We start from the raw sequence: 21,598 nt of genomic DNA, 5'->3' as shown, positions 1-21,598 counted from the left end.
CTTTCTCTCTCGCTCTTTCCAAGTTTCTAATGATTCGGTATATGCGTCTGATCTATGCTGATGACCGAGCTGAACACGTTTATAAGTGGAAGGTGGATATTCTATTTATTTATTTATTTATTTATTTATTTATTTTCCCCCACATTTATTCTGATGCCCCCACCACATTTGGTCCCTCCTTTGCTGTTCTAATATCCTCCACTCTTCTGGGGAGATGTTCTACTAGACTTTGTGGAGATTCCTTCAGCCACAAGGGTGTTAGTACAGTCAGGTACTGATGTAGGTGTGAGTTGAGGTTCATGTCCAATATGGTTGAGCTCAGAGCTCTATTTACGTTTAATGAGAAGAATGCAGCATAAAGAAAAGAAAGAATGGAAGAAAGGCAGCCAGATAGATAGATAGATAGATAGATAGATAGATAGATAGATAGATAGATAGATAGATAGATAGATAGATAGATAGATAGATAGATAGATAGATAGATAGATAGATAGATAGATAGATAGATAGATAACATGATAACATTTTTGGGGTATTTCAGGGTTTTCTATTTCAGGGCATTGCTATTGTATAATGTATAATTATATCCAGAAATGAGGCACCCACCAAATTTTATTCAAATATGTAAAACATTTTCCTTTTTCTTTTTTTTTTTAAAGGCTGATGAAGTAATCTATGCAAATGACTCCTCACTCACAACTCGAAGCTTGGAGCGCTTTCGCCTCTTCACTCGCGCGAATATCAGTCACGAGGCGACTCTATTGTGTTCCCTGTGTCGCTTCGCTCGTCTTATCGTTTACAGAAGGTGACATTTCTCCCCCTTCAGCTGGAGAGCGAGAGTTTATCAGCGGTAATAAATTGGGAGTTGAGTTGAGCCACGCCCACTGCATTACAGTGAAAGGACTGTAACATTGCCCTTTATTACGATGTTAAATTACAGCTTTTCCATTCGCCTTCACTCCATAACAACATGAGCGTTACTGATTTTCTTTGTTGTTGTTGGATCTTGCATGCTTTTGCCTGGAAGCTTTGGCTTGAACCTGCTTGCGTTCAGGTGCTGATCTGCTCTGCCCTTTCACCTCACCTTTCCACCGTCTCTCTCCTCATGACCTCATGACCTCGACCTTCACTCGTCTTGTTTCGCAGCCAAAATAGAAACTAAGGCATGTTTATTTTCTCTTTAAGGAATGAATAATCAAATACTTTGCAGCATGAGTGTGTAGTTTACAGCGCTGGACAAACTCACTTCCTCAAATTTAGTGCCTTCGTTAGAAGTTAAAGCGTTTTTCTTTTCTTTCTGTAAGTGTAGAATGTATGTGTGTATCTCACCACCTGCTGCAGCACTCGCTTCAGCCAACAATTCACCACCAAGCAACAACTGGTCTGCAGTAACCTACTGAATTTCATCTGAATTGTAGAAAGACAAAAAAAAAGAAGGATAGAGAGAAAGGCAGGACAAAAGAGAGAGAGAAAGACAGGAAGAAAAAGAAAGAAAGGCAGCATACTGGAAATAAATAAAAGATGTGGTATAAAGTAAAGAAAAAGAGAACGAAAGACAGCAGAAAGGAAAGAAAGAAAGGCAGAATAATAGAAAGAAAAGTAAAGAAAGAAATGTTGTATAAAGTAAAGAAAAAGAATGAAAGACAGCAGAAAGGAAATAAAGAAAGGCAGCATAATGGCAGGAAATAGAAAAGAAAAGAATGAAATGTGGTATAAAGTAAAGAAAAAGAATGTAAGAAAGACAGCAGAAAGGAAAGAAAGAAGGTGTATACATATTTTCATCAGTTAAAATTATGATTTTTATATATATGTATATATATATATATATATATATATATATATATATATATATATATATATATATATATATATACATACATACATACACCTTTTTTTTAATCCAGCTGGGGTAAGTAATATTTCCAGCTGTGTAGTCAGGAGCTGCTTGCTGGCGGTGGCAGTGAAAGAAAGAATTAAGCAGTAATGTGCAGTGCTTTTTGAAAGCATGGGGTCGGATAATATCTGAGTAAATCATTATGGATTCATCTGTTTGGCTCATCATCTGGGGAGTATTTTTGATACTTGTGTATTCCTATGCAAAATGGTGGAGCTCCAGGATGTAGTTGCATATAAACAAAAGGAGCCTGGGACATGTTGTTTTCGGACTCTTCTCCCCATAAAGTACATTTTCTTCCCTCTCTCAGATGCTCAAAATGTTCTTCTTCATAAGGACAAGTCAATAAACAGCTATAAATACCCCCTGCTTCCTCACGTCCTCTGGGATTTTGCGTCACGCTAGAAGTTCGACATTTTGCTGAGGGAAAGTCGGGTCAGGTTCTTTTGCTCCAGAAGTAACCCCTTAGTTTTAAAATGTTTTTTTTTTCTCTCTCCCCGGTAAGAACTTTTTTTCGAGGTCTGTCCGCTCAGCATATGCCGAGGAAACAGGATGCGACTGGAACGCTGCCGCAGCTCTCCTCCGTCCTTTCGGCTTTGCGTGAGAACGCCTGACGGGTCAAGATGTGCTCTGGGCACACGGCGTAACTAAAGGGACATCTGCTCCCGCGCTTCACTTCATGCTAATGCAGGAGGCACAGAGGCAGGAGGGCACAACGGTAAAGAAATAGATTGTTGGAAGTGAAACTTTAGGTTTGAGCAGGATATGGAGCAGTTTGGACAGGAAACGGACACAGGCGTTCTTTTATCATAAATTTGATGTGGGAGCTCAATGGCCTCTGGGCAACGTATCAGAAGGTCAGGGGTTCAAGCCTTAGCACCACCCCAGCTGCCAGGGTAACCCTCTCTGATCATGTGTCCTAGCCGACCCTGCACTCTTACCCCAGTTTCCTAACAACCTGGGATGCACGAACAATCAATACCCCTGTGATGTAGTTAATATACGACAAGTGAAAACCTTTCCCTTTTTTTAAATATATATATATTTAATAAATCACAATCATTTTAACCTCAAACATTTCATTTCATTTTAATAAAATAATTTCTAATAATTATTTTATTTATTTATTTATTTTTTAAATAGTTATTTTTTCCATCTTTCATTTATTTTACTGAAAATTTTTATTCTTCAATTATTTTTATTAAAAAATAATTTAATATATATAAAAAAATAAATATTCTTGTAAACATTTTAATGGTTTTAAATGATGTAAAACATCAGGACACCAAACGGAACCTTGCTTTGTTTCCACACGGACGGTTTTAATTGCCGGATGCCGAATTAAATGGCGGATTTTGGTGCTTGAATTCGAGGCATCAACAACAGATGGTTATTGATAAAAAAATTATTTTTTGGTATTGTTTATATTTTCATATATCTGAGTAAAGAAGGACGTCGTGAAAAAAACGTGCTGCATCAAAATTTGAATAAAAATAAAATTAGAATGAATTAATAACGCAACGTAATTCCTCACCTACTCATTTCCCACAAGCTCCTTTTTTTTGCATCTCCTCAACATTTTTGGGAAAACGTGTGGGAACTTCTTACTCAATGCTGCTAACACTGTTTATTTTTGTTGTTTGTGAAGTTTTTTTTGTTTTGTTTGGTGCGCTATTAGCGAGCTCTTTCTCTCGTTCTGCAGGCGATCCCTGGAGTGCTGATCAGGATAATTAGCCTTGAACCCATGTCTCGTGGGGGAGTTCGGTCTCCCCGCGGCGCCCTCTACAGCACCAGATCAGTCGTTTCAGTACCGAGGTCGCATGATTTTGTTTATGAATTCATTGCGACGCGGTGGAAGTGGGGGGTGCTGGGGTGACGTTTTATTTATTTATTTTTTCTGTTCATAGCGATTCTACACCCAGGGGAAATGAAGGAGAAGTGACATTAGGAAGAAGTTGAATGCAAACTCGGGGCAATCAGCACTGCGGTTTGTAAAGTTCGGACACGATTTGGATATGTTTTTTCCAACTTGTTTTCCGATCATGCGACAGCAGTTCGCCAAAAGCGCAGGCAGGTCGGCTGATCAACATATGAGTCTAGAATGATCGACAGTGTTTTGAACTGGCTTATGTTAGCCGATGCCCTGCCTGCAAAGTCTACAACTCCACCCCTCAATCTCTCTTTAAAACCTTATTCTGGAAAATAAAACAAATGTAATAGCACTAATTAGCACGAGTGTACAACGATCGACAGTTGTGTAGGTGTTTTGGTGTCTTATATTAACTGATGCTCTGCCCCTTCACCTGCAAAACAACCTCCCCTGCACCTCAATCCTGCTTTAAACCCCCCCAGAAAAACCAGAGCAGGCAAATGAGCCAATTTATATACAAGTATAGAATGATTGACTGTTTTGTAGTTGTTTTGTATATAAGGGGACGGGGAAAATTAGTTAATATAAGACGGAACAAACAACCTCCCCTTGCCCTTAATCCTGTTTGGAAACCCCCTCTGATAATAAACTCATTTGTTTATTATTTATTTCTTTTTACAAGTATTCTAATCCAACCCTGTACCACTGTCTCCCACCCCCAACACAGTCACGCTCTTTTTCCTTTCCTTCAACCTTGTGATGTTCTTCTGAATGAAAGAACTGTACGCCTCGGGCTAATCTACCGATCCGGTAAGGAAGTGTGTGACGGAGAGAAATGGTGCCGGATCCTATATATATTTTTGAAATCCTCCTCAGTCTTTTATTGTCTTTCTCTCTTTTTTTGCATGCATTGTTTAGGATTGGTCAGATGTTCTTCTGTTCGGTCATCATGTCTATTTGCTTGGAGGGGTTTTAATGCAAAGAGTCTTTTTCTTCTAGGAAAGACTGGGGTTACCCCCTAATGGGCAACTTTGATCATATAGTTCTGTTGTTTTTTTTTTTTTTAATCAGATGGTCTAGTGGTTAAGATGCAGCGCTCCCACCGCTGCGACCCGGGTTCGATTCCCGGTCAGGGAACCGTCCCCAGCCACTCTCAGTGCCGGTCCCAAGCCCGGATAAATTGGGGAGGGTTGCGTTAGGAAGGGCATCCAGCGTAAAACATGTGCCAAATCAAACGTGCGGAGGATCCGCTGTGGCGACCCCTAACGGGAGAAGCCGAAAGAAAGTTTTTAATCAGATGTAACCACAAGAAAGTGAGATTTTCCATCCCCTGGTTTTAGACACCTGCTGCCTACAGCATTTAGGTTCCTGATGTACGCAGAAAGATACGGTGATAAAATAAGATGTTCACGTTCTTATCGGACACATTTACATTTATGGCATTTGGCATCCTGGGCGACTAGTATCTCGTACATACAACTGAGCAGCTATAAGGTTAAGGGCCTTCTCAAGGGCCCGGGAGTGGCAGCTTGATGTGGATGGGTTTTGAACTTGCAACCTTTCGATCCAAATTCCAATACACTTAGCTATGAACAACATGAAACGATTTATTTGAGAAACGTAACCACGAGGTTTTGGCATCACGTGAACTTATCGCTGTAGTCACGTTTCTGTGGTATTTTGCTGTCGTAGGGGAAGATGGCGGCGGGCGATAAGTGGGCCATCGGAAGTTTCTTTGCGCGAGCAAAACAGTTGGGTTTATACGCTGTCTATCGGTGAGGACGCTTCAGTACCCAGCCGTTGTGCTAACGATGGGCGAGGAGGGAGCTGTTTTCCTGCAGCGTCCCGGTCCTTAAGGTAAAGTACACGGGAAACGCAGATGATCTCTCCGGCTGTTAGAAACGACCACCTGCTGCAATCCCCCCCTCCGAATCTATCCTCCACTTAACAGCCTCTAAGTAGAGATGGAGGACGTTTAAAACAAATCACAAAAAAATTGTCTAGTGTGTCTACAATCCATGGACCAAAGTTTGTGCTTTTTGAGAATTCCAAGCTCCACTCTTCTGGGAAGATGTTCGACTAGATTTTTGGAAATTTGCGGATATTCGTTCAGCCACAAGGGTGTAAGTAAAGTCAGTGACTGATAGAGGTGAGGTGAGGAGGCCTGGGGTGCAGTCAGTGTTCTGTCATCTTCAGTAGAGTTGGAGCTGTATAGCTGGAGATCTTCCACTCCATCCCATTGAAAGAACGAGATTTGTGCACAGATGCACTTTCATGCTGGAACAAGTTTGTGGTCATACGAAATTTCATGGTCCTGCATCCAAAGACGTCCTATACAATAGTGACTTCAACTTTTTTGGTAACAGTTTGAGGAAGAACCACATATGGCTGGAACAATGAGGTGCTTCAATACTTTTGCCCGTGGTGTGTGTGTGTGTGTGTGTGTGTGTGTGTGTGTTAAAGGTCTACATTTTACTTTAAATTGTGTGAAAAAAGTTTTATACTAAATATTAGTTCCTTTAATATTTCAGCTAAAACAATTTATTCCTTTTTTATTTATAGTCACTAATTATGCTTCTTGTTTTTTTTTTCCCCATATAGTTTCTTTTTTCTGAATGTTTTCAGTCCATGCTTAATGAGTTTGGTTTATTTTGCCTTTGAGTTTAAACCCTTGAGTTTCAACTTAAATGTGAATGGGTTTTCTTTTTCTTTTTTTTTTTTTTTTAAAAGCCTTCGTAAAAATCACCTCTATAAACCATAGAAAAAGCAAAAGCTTACACAGCAAGTATTCTCTCTGGTCCGTTTGGCATTTGAGCTTGTTCTCTGGAACGTTCTAAAAACAATAGTGGCTGTTTCTGAGCTGGATTTATGCGTTTAGTCTTTTGTTCTTGTGTGCTTGAAACCTGGCGATAAAATATATATTTTTTATTTAGTACATGGACCAGTTTCTTTTATTCATCTCCACTTCAGTCGTCTAGTCTTTTCTGTTCTGTTTCCGTCTGCAGTCTGTTCTTGTCTGAGATGTAAAGATAGCCCGAGGCCTTGTTTGTCTGTCCGAGGTTAAATGGGTCTGAAGGCCGTCCCTGTGGTTAGTCATTGAAGCAATGTGTGTGTGTGTGTGTGTGTGTGTGTGTGTGTGTGTGTGTGTGTGTGTGTGTCAGTGCCAGATCAACACTCTCACTCCCATAAATGATAGAGCGATATCCCTCTTTATCCCTACACACACTGCGGCCTTGTCATCCCTAAAGGCCGAAAGCATCAGCCACTGCCTGCTGTCAGATTGTATTTTTCTTAGAATGACTTTCATCGAAACCCTTTATTTTTATTTTTTCCCTGGCTAATATGCTTCTCCACAATGTCACCCCTCTCCAGCTAAAGGGCATGGCCAGTTTCATGGTTTGTGACCTCCCTGTGATTAGCGAATGAATGAATGCTTTTGTTGCACATTAGAACCTCTTGATTGATGGCCAGATTTCAGGAATACTTTTGCTGTAAATGGGTCATTTGTAGTATTGAACCAAGTCAAGCGATTATTGGGGTTGAGATTGGGGTCGGACGTTACAAGATAACAGCATGAATTCCCAATTGCGCAAACGAGGAGACGTGTATTTGGTGCTCTGGATTACGGCAAATGTCAGCTTCAGATCTTCTTCACTGGATCTGGTTAGCAAAGCAAGCCCAGTGGAGTTCAACAGCCCACCACCCGAACCAATCCTTTTCAGAGATCTGCATCAAAATTGCTTTTGATAGTCCTGGTAAAGACTGCCGTTAGAGCTGACCTAAATATCTTGCGCAAATGTGGGCTCAGGAGTGGTCAAATTTGAACAAGTGAAACAAATGATGATTTTCACCACAGAATTTAACAAACCGTACCATTCTTTCGTTTTCAGTCGCTTCTCTTTCTCTCAGCCCTCAGATTTCTGTCTTTTTTTTCTTTTTCAGACGCACTCTTTGTTCTAAGTTCCTTTGCTAACCCCAGACACCCACTTTCACCACATAACGAGCCCACCTGACACCACCGGGAAGCGAAAGTCACCTCGGCACGGGCCTCGTTCCCACTAAAGCCTTCCGATGTCTTTTTAATAGCGCCAACAGCTGGAGTCAACGGCCATCACGGCTGCTGAGCCTACGATTCCTGAGCGCGCACTTCAGAGAGTGCAGTAACCCGCAGTCCATCTGGCTGTCTCATTATTCCCGGCAGAGCGCACAGAGCTAGGACAGCGCGAGCTCTGGAGAGCCGTCCTGAAACACGGCTTCTTCGTGCCACATTGTGTCACTGGCTCTCGGTTGGATCTTTTCTTTTCCCATCTCCACGCAACTACCCATTTCTGGCCCATATTCTGCTGGAGGATAACGGGATTGGTCCGCGGCAAAGCTCTGTAGAGGCGTTCGGCCTCGCGTTTAATTGAACGCTGTAAGCCACGGTGATAAATAATAGCTGTTGTTGTTTTCTTGTTTGCGACGTCGTGATGTCGAGTAGGTTTTCTCAGCATTGACCCCTGCGTAGTGTTTAAGCAACGTGTTTTGTCAATAAACTTATAAAGCTCATAAAGCTAGTTGTGGTAAAAATCCAGTGTTTTCCCTGGTTTGTTAAACAAGTAAATCTGTTTGCATGTGCAGCTGGCAAGAGTAAGCCCCAGAAGATGGCTGAACCTTCAGGAGTACCAGAGCAAGAAGCTGATGCAGGAGTGCGGAGTGGCCGTCCAGCGTTTTTTTGTTGCCGACACTGCTGCAGAGGCCCTGGAGGCTGCCAAGAGGCTAAGTAAGTAGCACAAAAACTAGCCATATATACACACACACTAATATTTTATCCATCAAGTACAAATCATTTGCCAGTCATACAAAGGTCTGTCGGTGGTTACTGTTTGAGATCCACTACACTAAGGGGCCATATGTCCCCATCATCCTCCTGACTGATCAGTGTAATTACAAATCCACTTCCGTTGCAAGGGTGTAGTTTGTCTAAGGTTCTTCATCACTTGTCTGCCACTTGACTGGTACAGCCTTTGGGCGCCACTCTTAATCTTGCAGGTGGCGACCACATAAAATCGCCACTTTGAGTTGAACCTGAATAAGTATCCTGCTCTATGGCCACGTCTACACTAATAATAAATTAGAAACTCTGTTTAAAAGCTCTCCGCGTCCACACTATCGTTTTCAAACCCTAACATCCCGCTACTGCGCATAAATAAAGCGTAAGGCGTTTCAACCTGCGTAATTAGCCACTTATTTACTTTCCGGCTCTTTTGAAACTCTGCGGCAATGTCAAGGAAAGGCACCGTCACGTCAAACTAAAAACGGTGTCTCTTTGCGGACCGAGAAAAACGGAGTGAAAAATATGCATTTTCCAACAATAAAGGTATTGGTGTGGACATGGCATAAGTTTCCCCATCACTTGTCTGCCACTTTACTGGTACAGCCCCTGAGCTCCTCTCTTCATCTTGCAGGTGGTGAACACACACGATTGCCTCTTTGAGCTGAACCTGAATAAGTATCCTGCTCTAAGAGTGGGGCAGGAAACTTAGTAACCTAAAGCTAACTTCACATTTACACTAGGCACCCTCATCCATTTTTTTTTTTTTTGTGACTTTCTCACCATAGAACCAATTGTCTGGTTATTATTTGTAACTCTTCACACGCGTTTGTGTCGAATCGCCCCATCTCGCCTGAGAGCTCTGTTTTGCTAACCAAGCTTGGCGTCGGATGTCAAAAGGTGCGAGATTTCTCACACTGGCCAACAAGCATTAACCCGGAGATAAGCGGAGATTCGCTACAGCCGCGCTCTCTAAGCCATGTGAGTGTGAATCAGCCTGGCCTTTTTCCACAAGCTGATTCCTCAGCTGTCTGCTTTCGGCCTGCTAATCTGCCCTTTATCTCGCTGCTCGCAGTAGGCCTTGGTGCAGTCTGCCACGTGTACACAGTTGGCTCGCTGGTACAGTTCGGAACAGCTTTGAAATGGAACCAGTCCTACTGACAATGCCTCGTTTGTTCTCCGCGTGCATCATCGCTTGGATAACCGAGGTCACGGCGCCACTTCGGGTCACGGGTGACGTATGTTTTTTTTTAATATTTCTTTTTTGACCGCACTCCATTCGGATTTTTTTTCCCTAGTCACAATAATCTCACTTTTCCGTCTCAGCGCACACTTCGCTACACAGCGGGTCTCTGAGGGCCGAGGTGACCAAGTGAGACGCGAATGGATTTCTGTCAGAGAGATGCAGCTGTGAGCTTTTCCTCCTCCGAGACCCGCCGGACACGCACTCCCTCCGCTCTTTGGCGGGACCCAGTTTTTTTTTTTCCCCGTGCTGCAATGCAGGTGACAGCTCAATTGGAAACGCTTGCTCATACATTCGGGCTTTTTCAGACACCCAGCAAAGATGCTTCGGTAGGCTGTGATTTATTGCAGCCGCAACTATAGGGAGTTCGAATCCTCACTGTATGGAGAGGTTACAAAATATAGCGGGACATTCACGATGCGAGGTGACGCTTCTTTCCTGAGGACGACCTGTTCCTAAAGAAAGAAACTTTTTGTTTGAACCTTTTTTTTATTATTATTCAGGGAGAAAAAAGTGGAACAAAGAAGTATCTGAAAGTTTGCCTCCTTAAAGACAGACAAGACCAGTGACTTGAAGTTACCTCCTTTATTTGCTGACAGGCTGCAGGCTTCGATGCTAATGAAGGCGAGCCGAAAGGCAGTTCGCGTTTGACTTTTAAACAGCCTCTCCATGGTGGTAAGTGACCTAACTGTCAAAGAGGCAAACCTCATGCCGCCTTCATCAGTCACGGGTTTGATATTATGCAGCGTCGGCACATAAGCGCACATGCGGCGCAGGGGAAAAATCGCAGCCGGTGTATGTGATTGGAAGACGAAGTGGGCTGAGATGCATTAAATGAAATCGGCTGGAGAAAAAGCCCTGGGAATGTGTGGTGGTATTGGTGTCGTCGTAGTCATCATCATCATCATCATCATCCTGTACCTCCCCTCCCCTGGTGACGCTTTGTGCAAATGAGAAATGATTTAATGGATTTTCTTTTTAGAACTTGTGCCTCGTTTCTTATTTTTTTGCACATGCACCAGATTCTACAAAAAACCTCCCCTTTATAAGATGGATTGTAACCCCAGTGTGCCCCTGCCATCTTTTTTTTTTTGGGAGAAAGCGCCTAATGAAGACAAATTCGTCTTTTCCTCGGCTCCCCCGTCTAAGCCATGCTCGTGTTTTCTCCAGCCAATGAGCAAGCACCATTATTTTGGCCTCCAGCTCGTGCCGCTGGCTGGGCCGACACGCGTGTCAGTTGGCTGCATAGTGATGGATTTTTCTTTTAGAATGTTCCAGATCAGTCTGTCTGGATTTCAGGGGAAAGCCTGGGTCCACCTAGGATACATGCCGAACCCAGCCGTGACTATGGAAAAATATCACTGGAACATCATTTTTTTTTTTTTTGGTGTCCTCTTCTTACCATTTTTAAAATTTTTATACAAAGCCGGATCATGGAGAATTAGTGGCACATAGATCTAAAAAGCTGTGTAGATACGAGTTGTTGAAGCAAACAAGCAGCTGAATTTTTGAAGTTTAAAGGTCTTTCCGATAGATTCAGATGATCGCTATCGTCATTTTACATCAGAATTCTCTCGACTTTGTTCTCTTTAAGCTTTCATCCCCCTTTCCCTCTTTTCTTTATTGACAGCGTTTTGAGAGGCAGCTACTCCTCCTCCTCCTCTGTATTCATGAACTACCTGAGAAAAGATAGAAGTCCTACAAATCCCACTACACCAGACAAAACCATATGAATTCATTTATCCAGGATATGAATATTCAGAGTAAACAGCGCCGCTTCATTCGTGCCAGTCGAATCTCCTGTGTGCTTATTAGCGAAGTGGCCGAGTTTGATATGACTAAGACCTGCCTTGATTTTCTTTCTGAAAGGACACTGGTGGAAGTGCGCTCCCCAGTACCTTCGGTATGCCTTTTGACTCCCTTATTCATGCCGCTTCAACAGCTGTGGTTCAGACGATAAGCGCGGGTCATCGTTTTCTCCGAGAACTCGCCGAAGAACCTTTTGATTAAGGTTAATGTGTTGTCACAGTGTTCATTTCGTCAGCGGTTTCCTTTCCCTTTTACAGAGGATGAGATTGTTGCACTGATCACTATCTGCAATTTTCAGCTCAAATCATTTTCCTCTCTAAAATTTAGTCTAATAGCTGATGTGATCGGGACCAGGCTAAGGGCAATTACCTTGACAAATTGCGGCGTTCCGGAGGTACTCCTTAGCCGTTTCATTCCAAACTTTTGTGCAGATTCTTTCAGACCTTTTATTCGTTTTCCTTTATTTTGGGCAGGCCCACTTAGATATTTTTTCATAACAAATATCTGCACATATTTAGAGTGGGGTAGGGTCAGAGCTTGGGCACGTAGAGATGTTAATAGAGGATCTTTTTGGGAGCAGATTTGGGATGGGATCGTTTTCCCAAAAATGTTGATTTTGGTAATGGTACAACTGGCTGTGTCTTACTCAGGTGCTGGTTTAATCCCTTGTTGTATAAAGATTGGCCTAAAGCAACTCTCTCCTGGCAACTCGGCATCAGACCTCTAATCAAGGATCAAGAATGCGGCTGCAAAGCTTATTTATTTAATCATATCATGCTTTACCTTCCAATTGCTTCGGCATCAGATTAAAAAGAATCCAGCCTCCACTTACCAGCAGATTTTGTACCCTTTTTTGTATTAGTCCTTTCATACAACTTGATTTGATTTGCTGTTTTCTTGGGACTATGGTGGTCCACTGAGCTTCTCTGTTCTGCCCATACTTTTCAAACAAAGACTCGGCTTCTTTGCTGATTTGTACCTTTTAGCTTAAATGTATTAGGTTTTAGACTCTGGTCTCGGTGCACTCCCTAATGTGCAGTTACGAAGGTGAGACAATCTGCTGGCTCGGTTGCCTCGCGATCGCGAGTTTCTTCCTCGATCACATTGCGATTCCGAGCGTTTGTCGAGTTCTAGCCCATTTGTGGCGCAATTCGCCGGCTCCATCCTGTGCTTTTCATAAGGCTTTCAGCTGCCAATGTCCGAGATTGCCTCTGGAGTCAGTAACCCTGCTCTTCAGAGATGCTCAAAACAACCCTGCTCTGCTCCCTTGCCTCTTGCTTCAGGCTCCTTCTCAACATGAGCTGTTGTGGACCAGATGTCTTTTTCTGAACTCACCATGTCCGAACCATCTGCCTCGCTCTCTTTTTTAAAATTTATTTATTTATTTTCCTCCCGAGCCTGTGCGACCAAGCGTGACGAGCCGAGGCTCTCCTTTTCTGAGCAATTGTGTTGAACAGATTGGCACAAATGACCTCCCTCAACCCTTTTTTTTTAATTTATTTTTTGGTTTGTTACATACAGTATATACACAAATACACACACGCCATATTGCGTGTCCTGTTTGTCAAGTCTTTGTTGTTCACTGCAGAGATGAGCTTTGAGAGTCACTAGTCATACCAATTATGCTAATGCAAGATAAAAGGCATTTGAAGTGTTTTTGCAGTTTTATGCCTGCATGCCTGTAAGGCTGATTGATGGTTGCCACTATGATTAAATTCCACCCAAGTGCCTATTTTTGGTTTCACTGACTAAAGCTAAATGACAAATTAGTGCAGGAAACATTACTAGGTGTTTAGCGCTTAATATCGTTAGTTCCGTTAGAAAGACGCTCGAATGCACATCGACACTGCCTTCTTCTCATCGGTTACCTTCATCCTGATTGGTGCGGGCTCTTTTAGGATGATCCTGCCCCCATTTACATGTCATGGGAGCTCTGTGAAGGGTTTCATGAGGTTGAAATCAGTGTCAAACCAGGTCTTGTATTAATTAAGAATGGTTTGGACGATCTGCTCAAACGCTAACTGGGGGGATTGTATTAATACGAATGTTGACATCTTCAGGACACTTCCACAGACCTGTAAAACCCATGCCTTGGTGGCCTGACTCCTTAGCCAAGACCTTCTGGCACATGGTTCTCTTCTATTCCACTGCCTTCTTCTCATCGGTTACCTTCATCCTGATTGGTGCGGGCTCTTTTAGGATGATCCTGCCCCCATTTACATGTCATGGGAGCTCTGTGAAGGGTTTCATGAGGTTAAAATCAGTGTCAAACCAGGTCTCGTATTAATTGAGAATGGTTTGGAACGATCTGCTCAAACGCTAACTGGGGGGGATTGTATTAATACGAATGTTGATATCTTCAGGACACTTCCACAGACCTGTAAAACCCATGCTTTGGTGGCCTGACTCCTTAGCCAAGACCTTCTGGCACACGGTTCTCTTCTATTCCACTGCCTTCTTCTCATCGGTTACCTTCATCCTGATTGGTGCGGGCTCTTTTAGGATGATCCTGCCCCCATTTACATGTCATGGGAGCTCTGTGAAGGGTTTCATGAGGTTAAAATCAGTGTCAAACCAGGTCTCGTATTAATTGAGAATGGTTTGGAACGATCTGCTCAAACGCTAACTGGGGGGGATTGTATTAATACGAATGTTGATATCTTCAGGACACTTTCACCGACCTGTAAAACCCATGCTTTGGTGGCCTGACTCCTTGGCCAAGCTTGGCACACGGTTCTCTTCTATTCCTCTGCATAACTGTATGGAGACCTGAAATCCTAATGCAATGCAAACTCGTAAAATGACACCCGTACCGAGCACGTAATACGATAATAATAATAATAAAAAAATCTCTCTTTATGAATCATAAAGAACTGTAATTGGCCGGGTGATTTGTGCCTTCATGGTGGAACAACAGCAAAGGCTTTCAAATGATTCTGCAAATCCATTGGCGGAGGGGAACACAAACTGCGTTCTGCACAGCTCACAAATCAAAATGTAATTTGGCCGTCCTGACGGCTCCTCCGGATTGGCATTACCCGCCGATGCATTATGGCTCGGCGCGCCTCCGTATCCCTTTGCTGCTTGGGCACGAGCTCCGCTGCCATTACTTCACTAATGCACATGGCAAATTGCTTGTTTTATTAGAGCCATTCGACGCTCCATTGAGCGCTAAATTTGTGCGAAAAAAACGCAGTGTTATTATAATTTTCCCTCCTCCCACCCAATACAGTTCAGATCTCGTTTCTTTTCGGGGGAGGTGTGTGTGTGTGTGTGCAAATCGATTTTGCCGTGGCCTCCGACAGAGCGAGGCTTCGAAAGATGATGATTACGAGTCCGGCGAACCCGACGCACACGCTTTTCCGCCACCCTGGTTTTGTCCGGGTCCCGGGCGACGAGTTAAAATCGCTCGTCGAATTGTAACGGAGCCACGGTAATGTAACATCTGCTGTTTTACGTCGTCTCGTTTAGCAGATGAAAGATTTGACGAGGCTCGAGAGAGAGCTTGGTCCAGCTGCCGGAATGGGAGCGGGAGGACTCGAATAGCTATCTTTCTTTCTAGACACGGGCGTTATGATATAGGTGGATGGGAGGGGATGATTGGTGCGAGGGCGGGACGTGCGCCCTTGTCTTGTTGCGTGTGCAGTATATTAACTGTCACGTTGTACACGTGTGAGCGGGTCTTTCGCGGCGAGCGTGTGGGAAAATGTCACTCGGAAAGGCAACCGCAATCTTTGACAATATCCCCCTCGAAAGCCGGGCTCAGTAGGTTAGCTAATACTACTACCGTCTTGGCATAAAAGCTCTCCTGATTTCTGTAAAGCTGCTTTGAGACAATGTCTGTTGTGAAAAGCGCTATAGAAATAAACTTGACTTGACTTGACTCCTCAAACATCCCATTAAAACCTTTCATATAGCACCTGCTTGTTGAAGAGCGGTCTGTCTTGATGACTTTCCTCCCTCCCTTACCGTTTATTGCTTTTGTTACTCAAATCGCCTTTTCCTTGTTTTTGTGTATCCGAATTCCTGCTTGTGTGTTCGGTGGGGTGTTTGAGGTGTGTCCGATCAGGCGATCGAGCAGATTGGAAACCCGACGAGGATGTTAATCGACACACTCTTGGCTACACTCTTGCCTGCGATTAATGGGTGCTGTAATGGTTGTTGAGAGCTGCTGCAGTAAACGGCAGTACATTTTCCCTTTTTCCTCTTTAATTAGCTTTCATTTCCTTCCAGAGTCTGTTTGATCTTCCTCCCTGTGCACACCTTCACCCGAAAATTACACTGCCTCGGTTCATTTAGACATGCGGACAAATGTTTGTGGATGCCCATTCCACTATTAGTCCCCTTTTGCTGTTATATTAACTTTCACTCGGTCCTCTCCAGACTTTTTTTCCTCGATTCTCCCAAGAGATTGTGATTAACAATCTGGAAAAATTCTGCATTTCATTACATTGTAGAGATGATGTACTTTGGGGTTGACTTTTATCCCATCTTATATTCCACATGACCACCTGCTCGCTCACTACGACCAGCTGATACACACACGGCTCTGTGTGAGCTCCCAGGATCGAGGTTACCACCACGTACTGTACCCGAAGGCATTTTTCAGGCCCCCGGTCAGATTTCCTGCCGAGTTTCAGCGTGCCAGGTGAAAGAATGAAAGCGAGCGAGAAGGAAAAAAGAGGGCTGGAGATGCAGCACAAGACAAATCGAACTCCACCGAATTGGTTAATATAGCTTTTTTTCTTCTTTTTTCCCTTTTTTGCTGGTAATCCCTGCAATCGCTCTGCTTGGCCCTCATCCGGAGTGCAGGGGAGATTTTATTAAGCTTCTGAGTATCTATACGCCTCCGAGACTCATTAGCAGTATCACAGGAGAAGAGCTGATCAGGTCATGGTGGATCAGAGGTCAACTCGCTACTGAACAAAGCCTGATCCAGGATGATTGATTTAAAGCTCACATGTTTAAACAGAGCGATTTAAGCGATGCTACGCAGCAGGAAGAGCAGTAGGTCAGAGTATACGCCTAGATTATATGATTCTTATGTAGGTAAATGAGTACAAAGTTTTTTATATGTACAGTTTGTTATAGTGAGTGATTTGGACTGTTTTTACAGCAGCCTTTTAAATTTTTATGTATACATTGCTTATAATAAGTTGATATTTTATTTATTTCAGGTAAGAAAGTTTTAAATAAAGAAATATATTTTATTTAAACCACTTATTAAATTTTCTATTACTTGCTAGTTTTATTTGCTATAATTCTATAATAATTAATAAATAAATGTATTTAATAATGAAAAAAATTATTATAATAAAAAATGAAAATGAATATTTTTTTAGAATAACTTTTTTTTTAGAATTAAGTAGTAGCCAGAATCTGATAGATAAAAAAGTAAAAAACTATTTAAATCTAAAAAGATTATTCGTTTTCATTATTTTATTATTATAATTCTATTATTAAATGAATGAAAACGAATAATTTTTTCTAGAATTAAATATTTTTTTTTGAATTTATATATATAAAATTCTTTTTTATTATTTTAATAATAAAATTGATAATGATGATTATTATATAATATATATATATATATATATATATATATATATATATATATATATATATATATTAGTTCTTACATATTTTTTCTCCCAATAATTTTTTATTCTGCTACAGAATGAAACTCGATTTTTGCTCATGAACACCAATTTAATAATTAAATTATTTTCCAGAATTTACTCGACCCTCAATGATGAGTCTGCAGGAGTTTGTTTCGACCCTCTGTGTTCAACCAAACGTCGTCGTTTGACGCTACACATGTTTATAGCTGAGCATTTTCAAGTTGAATTTAATCCTCCCCTGCAGCACAGAGGATTTCTGCTCATCCTCAGTTCAGCTCCAGTCAAAAGCTTTCGTGATGAAATTCTCTGAAACGTGAAACAAAAAGGGCACCGTGGACTTTCCTCATGTGAAATTCCTTATGTAGGTTTGAGAATGATTTTCTTTCCTCTCATACTCACCGAGCTTGTTCAACGTTTGTTTTAAAACAATGAGTATTTGTTGTGTCTGTGTAACAGGCTTTGGAACACGTGTTTAAAAAAAAGTGGAGTCCATCCGAGCAGGTGGACAAGGTGTAGTGAGGCCTCAGCTGTCAGTACCACAGCAGCACTTAAAGTTGACAGACCCCACACACATACACCATGCAGTTCTTTTTATCGCTGTGTGTGTGTGTGTGTGTGTGTGTGTGTGTGTGTGTGTGTGTGTCTGTTTCTTGAACCGAACGACATCATTAAACTCGCTCTCCGTGTTGTTTTCTGTTCTGATGTACAGCATGCGGCCAGTGAGTTCGTAGGATCAGGCGGGTCAGACGCTCACGATCTTACTGCTGTCTGTTTCCTGTCAACCGCCAGACACACACACACACACACACACTTTCACACACACTCTCTCACACACACAGGCCTGACTGATGATCAAAATGAAAAGCAGCAGGGTTCAAGAGAACATTTCACATTGCTGCACCTGTAAAACACAACTGGCTGCAACAAACAGGACTATGGAGTTTGTCCTGCATTCATTAATGTTCCTGCATTCATTTATGTCTGTCCATCCTTCCATCCATCCATCCATCCATCTAGCCTGTACATCATCCATCCATCCATTCATCCATCCATCCTTTCATTCGCCCTTCTATTCTTCCATCCATTCATTCGCCCTTTTATCCATCCATCCTGTAAATCATCCATCCATCCATTTCTCTAAACTTAATCCTGCCGAAAGTGGCTTTTTTTTTCTTCCCCTCTTTGCACGTCCTCATTCGCGTCTCTTTTGTGTTTGAGTCGTAATCCTGCAGCCACAGTAATTTTCTCTATTGTATACGTGTAGATTAATCAGCATGACAATAGAAATGGACTTACCTGGCTAAATGTTTTGGTCCTTTACTGGTCGTGCGGCGAATGTCGATCCTGAGTGATGTGGAGTTACGAATGTAATGTTATAAATGATCAAATGTGAGGGCTTGGATTTGAGTGACAGCTCAGGCCATTTTTTCTAAAAGCTCAAATATTAATATCATTGCATTGTACATACTGTAATGACTGAGATTTTTACTGTGCGTGCGAGTCGACTAGTCGTCTCGAATTCCACCTCAACACATGAAATCTAGACCCAGAACAAAATCATCCGTAAACTGTCACATCGAGGCATTTAAAATGATCTCTGATCCACTTTATTGTACTAAAAAAATAAAAAATAGAGCAAACCCACAACGCTTTACCTGAGGACGGGATTTTTAATTAAGCTGCCCGCACTTCGCTGCGTTCCGACATTCCCGCGTTTCTCCGATCTGCTGTGATAAGGTCGTTTTAATAATGAATAGGATGAGAAGACCACAAACCAATTAGCCAGTGACATTTGGAGAAACAGCCAGGAGCGGAGCATATGGATGAAGCCGAGGCTGTTTTGTACTTAAATGCCATGTTGAGTTAGTCGGAGATGTTCTACACATACAATATACGCACATGGATGTCATGTGATTTCCTTTTTTTATTCTACAGCTTAATATTGTAAATATAATATTTATTCTATTAGTAGTACTACTATTATATATTTATTATTATTAAGATAATAGTCACTTATGGTCATTAAAATTATACAGTAAATAAGGCTCTTCAGGGCACCCGAGGCTGTGTGAAGGACCTAATGGAAAACGAAGAATTGTTTTATTAGGACGTGCATCTCACACCGTGGCCTTCAGTGGTGCCCTACCAGAGAATGCGTGTGAAAGAGGTTTCCAGCTCTCCAAGGCCTCACTGATAGCAAAGGCAATAATAACCAGCTTGTTAAAATGGGGAAATAATGTCCTCTCGGTTACTTTGATCGTTCGGTGCGTGGTGGTTGTTTGAGTGGCATTTTACACAGAATGTTGTGGCAAAGAAATATGTGTGAGAAAAGCTTCGCGAAACTCCCCAAACCTTGAAAAGGATCGTTCAGAAACAAGTAAAAGCCCACATCGGGTTCCTCGCCTTTCAGCCGAGAAGGTCCTCTCGTACGGAGGAAACCAGAGAACCCTGAGTGAACCCCTACCCTTTTGAGTCTGGCTCCTCTCAAGGTTTCTTCTTTATACCATCTGAGGGAGTTTTTCCAGGTCACAGTCGCACCAGGCTAATAATATAAATATAAAATATTATTCGCTTATATTTAAATGTTTTGTTCCATAATTACTACATTCAGTAAAGCTGCTTTGAGGCACTATCCATTGTGAAAAGTGCTCCAGACATAAACTTGTATCCAGAAGGAATTCTCATTGCACCGAGCTCAGGATCCGTTCTTGTTTTTTTCCTCCCTATTAATTCTATTAGACTTTTTTTCCTCATAAGTCTGTCCAGGTCTTCTGTCTTCTAAACTATTTCTCTCCACGTGGTTCCCTCCCCTCCTCCTCCTCGCTCTGCTCGTCTGCTTAGAGACAGTCAAGGCAGGACAACACTCGGGCAGATCGAAACGCAAGCCAAGCGCGCTGCTGCCGCCGTCGGTAAATACGCTTTAAATTAATTTGAGCTCATTAATAGGAAATTGCTTGCCCGGGGATTCCTGTGTTATCCCAATTACCTCAGATGCAAACGGAAATGTAGTGACATGTTCGTTTTTTTTCCTTTGTGTCCTTAAAAGGAGACTGGGAAGAGGACGGGGGGGGGGGAGAAAATAAACACGATTTGTTATGAGAATGTCAATGATTTCTTTTGTTTGCTGAAGGAGTTTTTGTTTTCTGACCTTTGAAGAGACCTTCTTGGGCTTCGGCTCAGTATTCAAATTGATTCCGTCTCGGGGAGAATAAAAAAAAAAAGAGCAGCGCATGAACCTGGGGTCCGGAGTCCTGTTCCTGCCGGCGGTTTTAATCAGCCACGAACAGATGGGTATTGAAAACAAGCTGTACGCAGGCCAAACGCTACACAACCTTTAAGCTCGGCTCTTCATGTCGATGTACATGCGTCAGTGCTCCAGCTAAACCCAGTGGGACAAACATGCAAGTGTCTGTTTTCCTGTCAACAGGAAATGCAATTCCATTTATTTCCAGAGCATTTTAAACAATGAGCATTGTCTCAAAGCAGCTTTACAGAGATGAAGTGGGTATAAAGTTGTAACAGAGAATGTATAAATTCAGTGCCTAGAAGTTTTTCCTTATAACAGTAAGTTCCTCCCTAATGAGCGAACCAGCGCCGACTGTGGGGAAGGAAAAACTCCCTGAGACGGCATGAGGAAGAAACCTCAAGACTCAAAAGTGAACTCGTCCTCATCTGGGTGGCAATGAATGTCAATACAGTTCCATTATTGTTGAGTTTGTGCAGTGATGCATTCTGTGGTCTTGAGCCTTTGTAGCAGACTGTTAATCAGGGGTGTAGCGGTACACGTATCCGTATTGAACCGTTTCCACACAAGTGTACCGAAAGCAATCCTTGTTTTGCGGAAAATAGTTAAAATCCGAGTTCCGTCTCGGACATATTAAGTTTGTTTAGTCTGTGGCTACTCGACCCGTCCCGTGCATGTGCGAAAACCGCTTTTACGACAATCGAGCGATACGGATTCTTTTGCACTTTACGTCCATCTTCAAAAACGAGAAATTCCGGACAATTCTGAGTATCGAGGGAGAGAATGAATAAAGGATAAAAGGCATGAATTCATTTATTAATAAATGAATTGAACGGTTATATAAATATATGCATTTAGGAAACACAAGATATAAAGTATTCTGACAGAAAATTACATTTTAAATGTAAAAAAAAAAAAAAAAATTATATACAAATCTCGATATCCCATTGGGGTCTAAGAAATGTAAACAGTAACATGTTTTCCATTTTGTATCAAATTTTTTAATAATTTGTGCTAATTTACTCAATTTAATCAATTTAATAATAAAGTTTATTGACTTAATTAGATTTATTCCAATGTTTTTTTTTTTATTTCATTTAAAGC

General features: G+C 42.0%; 1 protein-coding gene across 1 annotated transcript in view; it reads left to right on the top strand.

Moving 5' to 3' along the window:
• Positions 1-21,598, top strand: part of suclg2 (succinate-CoA ligase GDP-forming subunit beta) — an 81,181-nt gene that overhangs the window by 10,861 nt on the left and 48,722 nt on the right. The window contains exon 2 of the mRNA XM_046875007.1: positions 8,385-8,526. Within this exon, the coding sequence (XP_046730963.1) occupies positions 8,385-8,526 (142 nt within the window). The remainder of the gene's footprint in view (positions 1-8,384; positions 8,527-21,598) is intronic.

This window comes from Silurus meridionalis, chromosome 19 (assembly GCF_014805685.1).
Source record: "Silurus meridionalis isolate SWU-2019-XX chromosome 19, ASM1480568v1, whole genome shotgun sequence".
Taxonomy (NCBI): Eukaryota; Metazoa; Chordata; class Actinopteri; order Siluriformes; family Siluridae; genus Silurus; species Silurus meridionalis.
The sequence above is the reverse complement of the archived record's forward strand: the minus strand, read 5'-3'. Positions and strand labels throughout refer to the sequence as shown.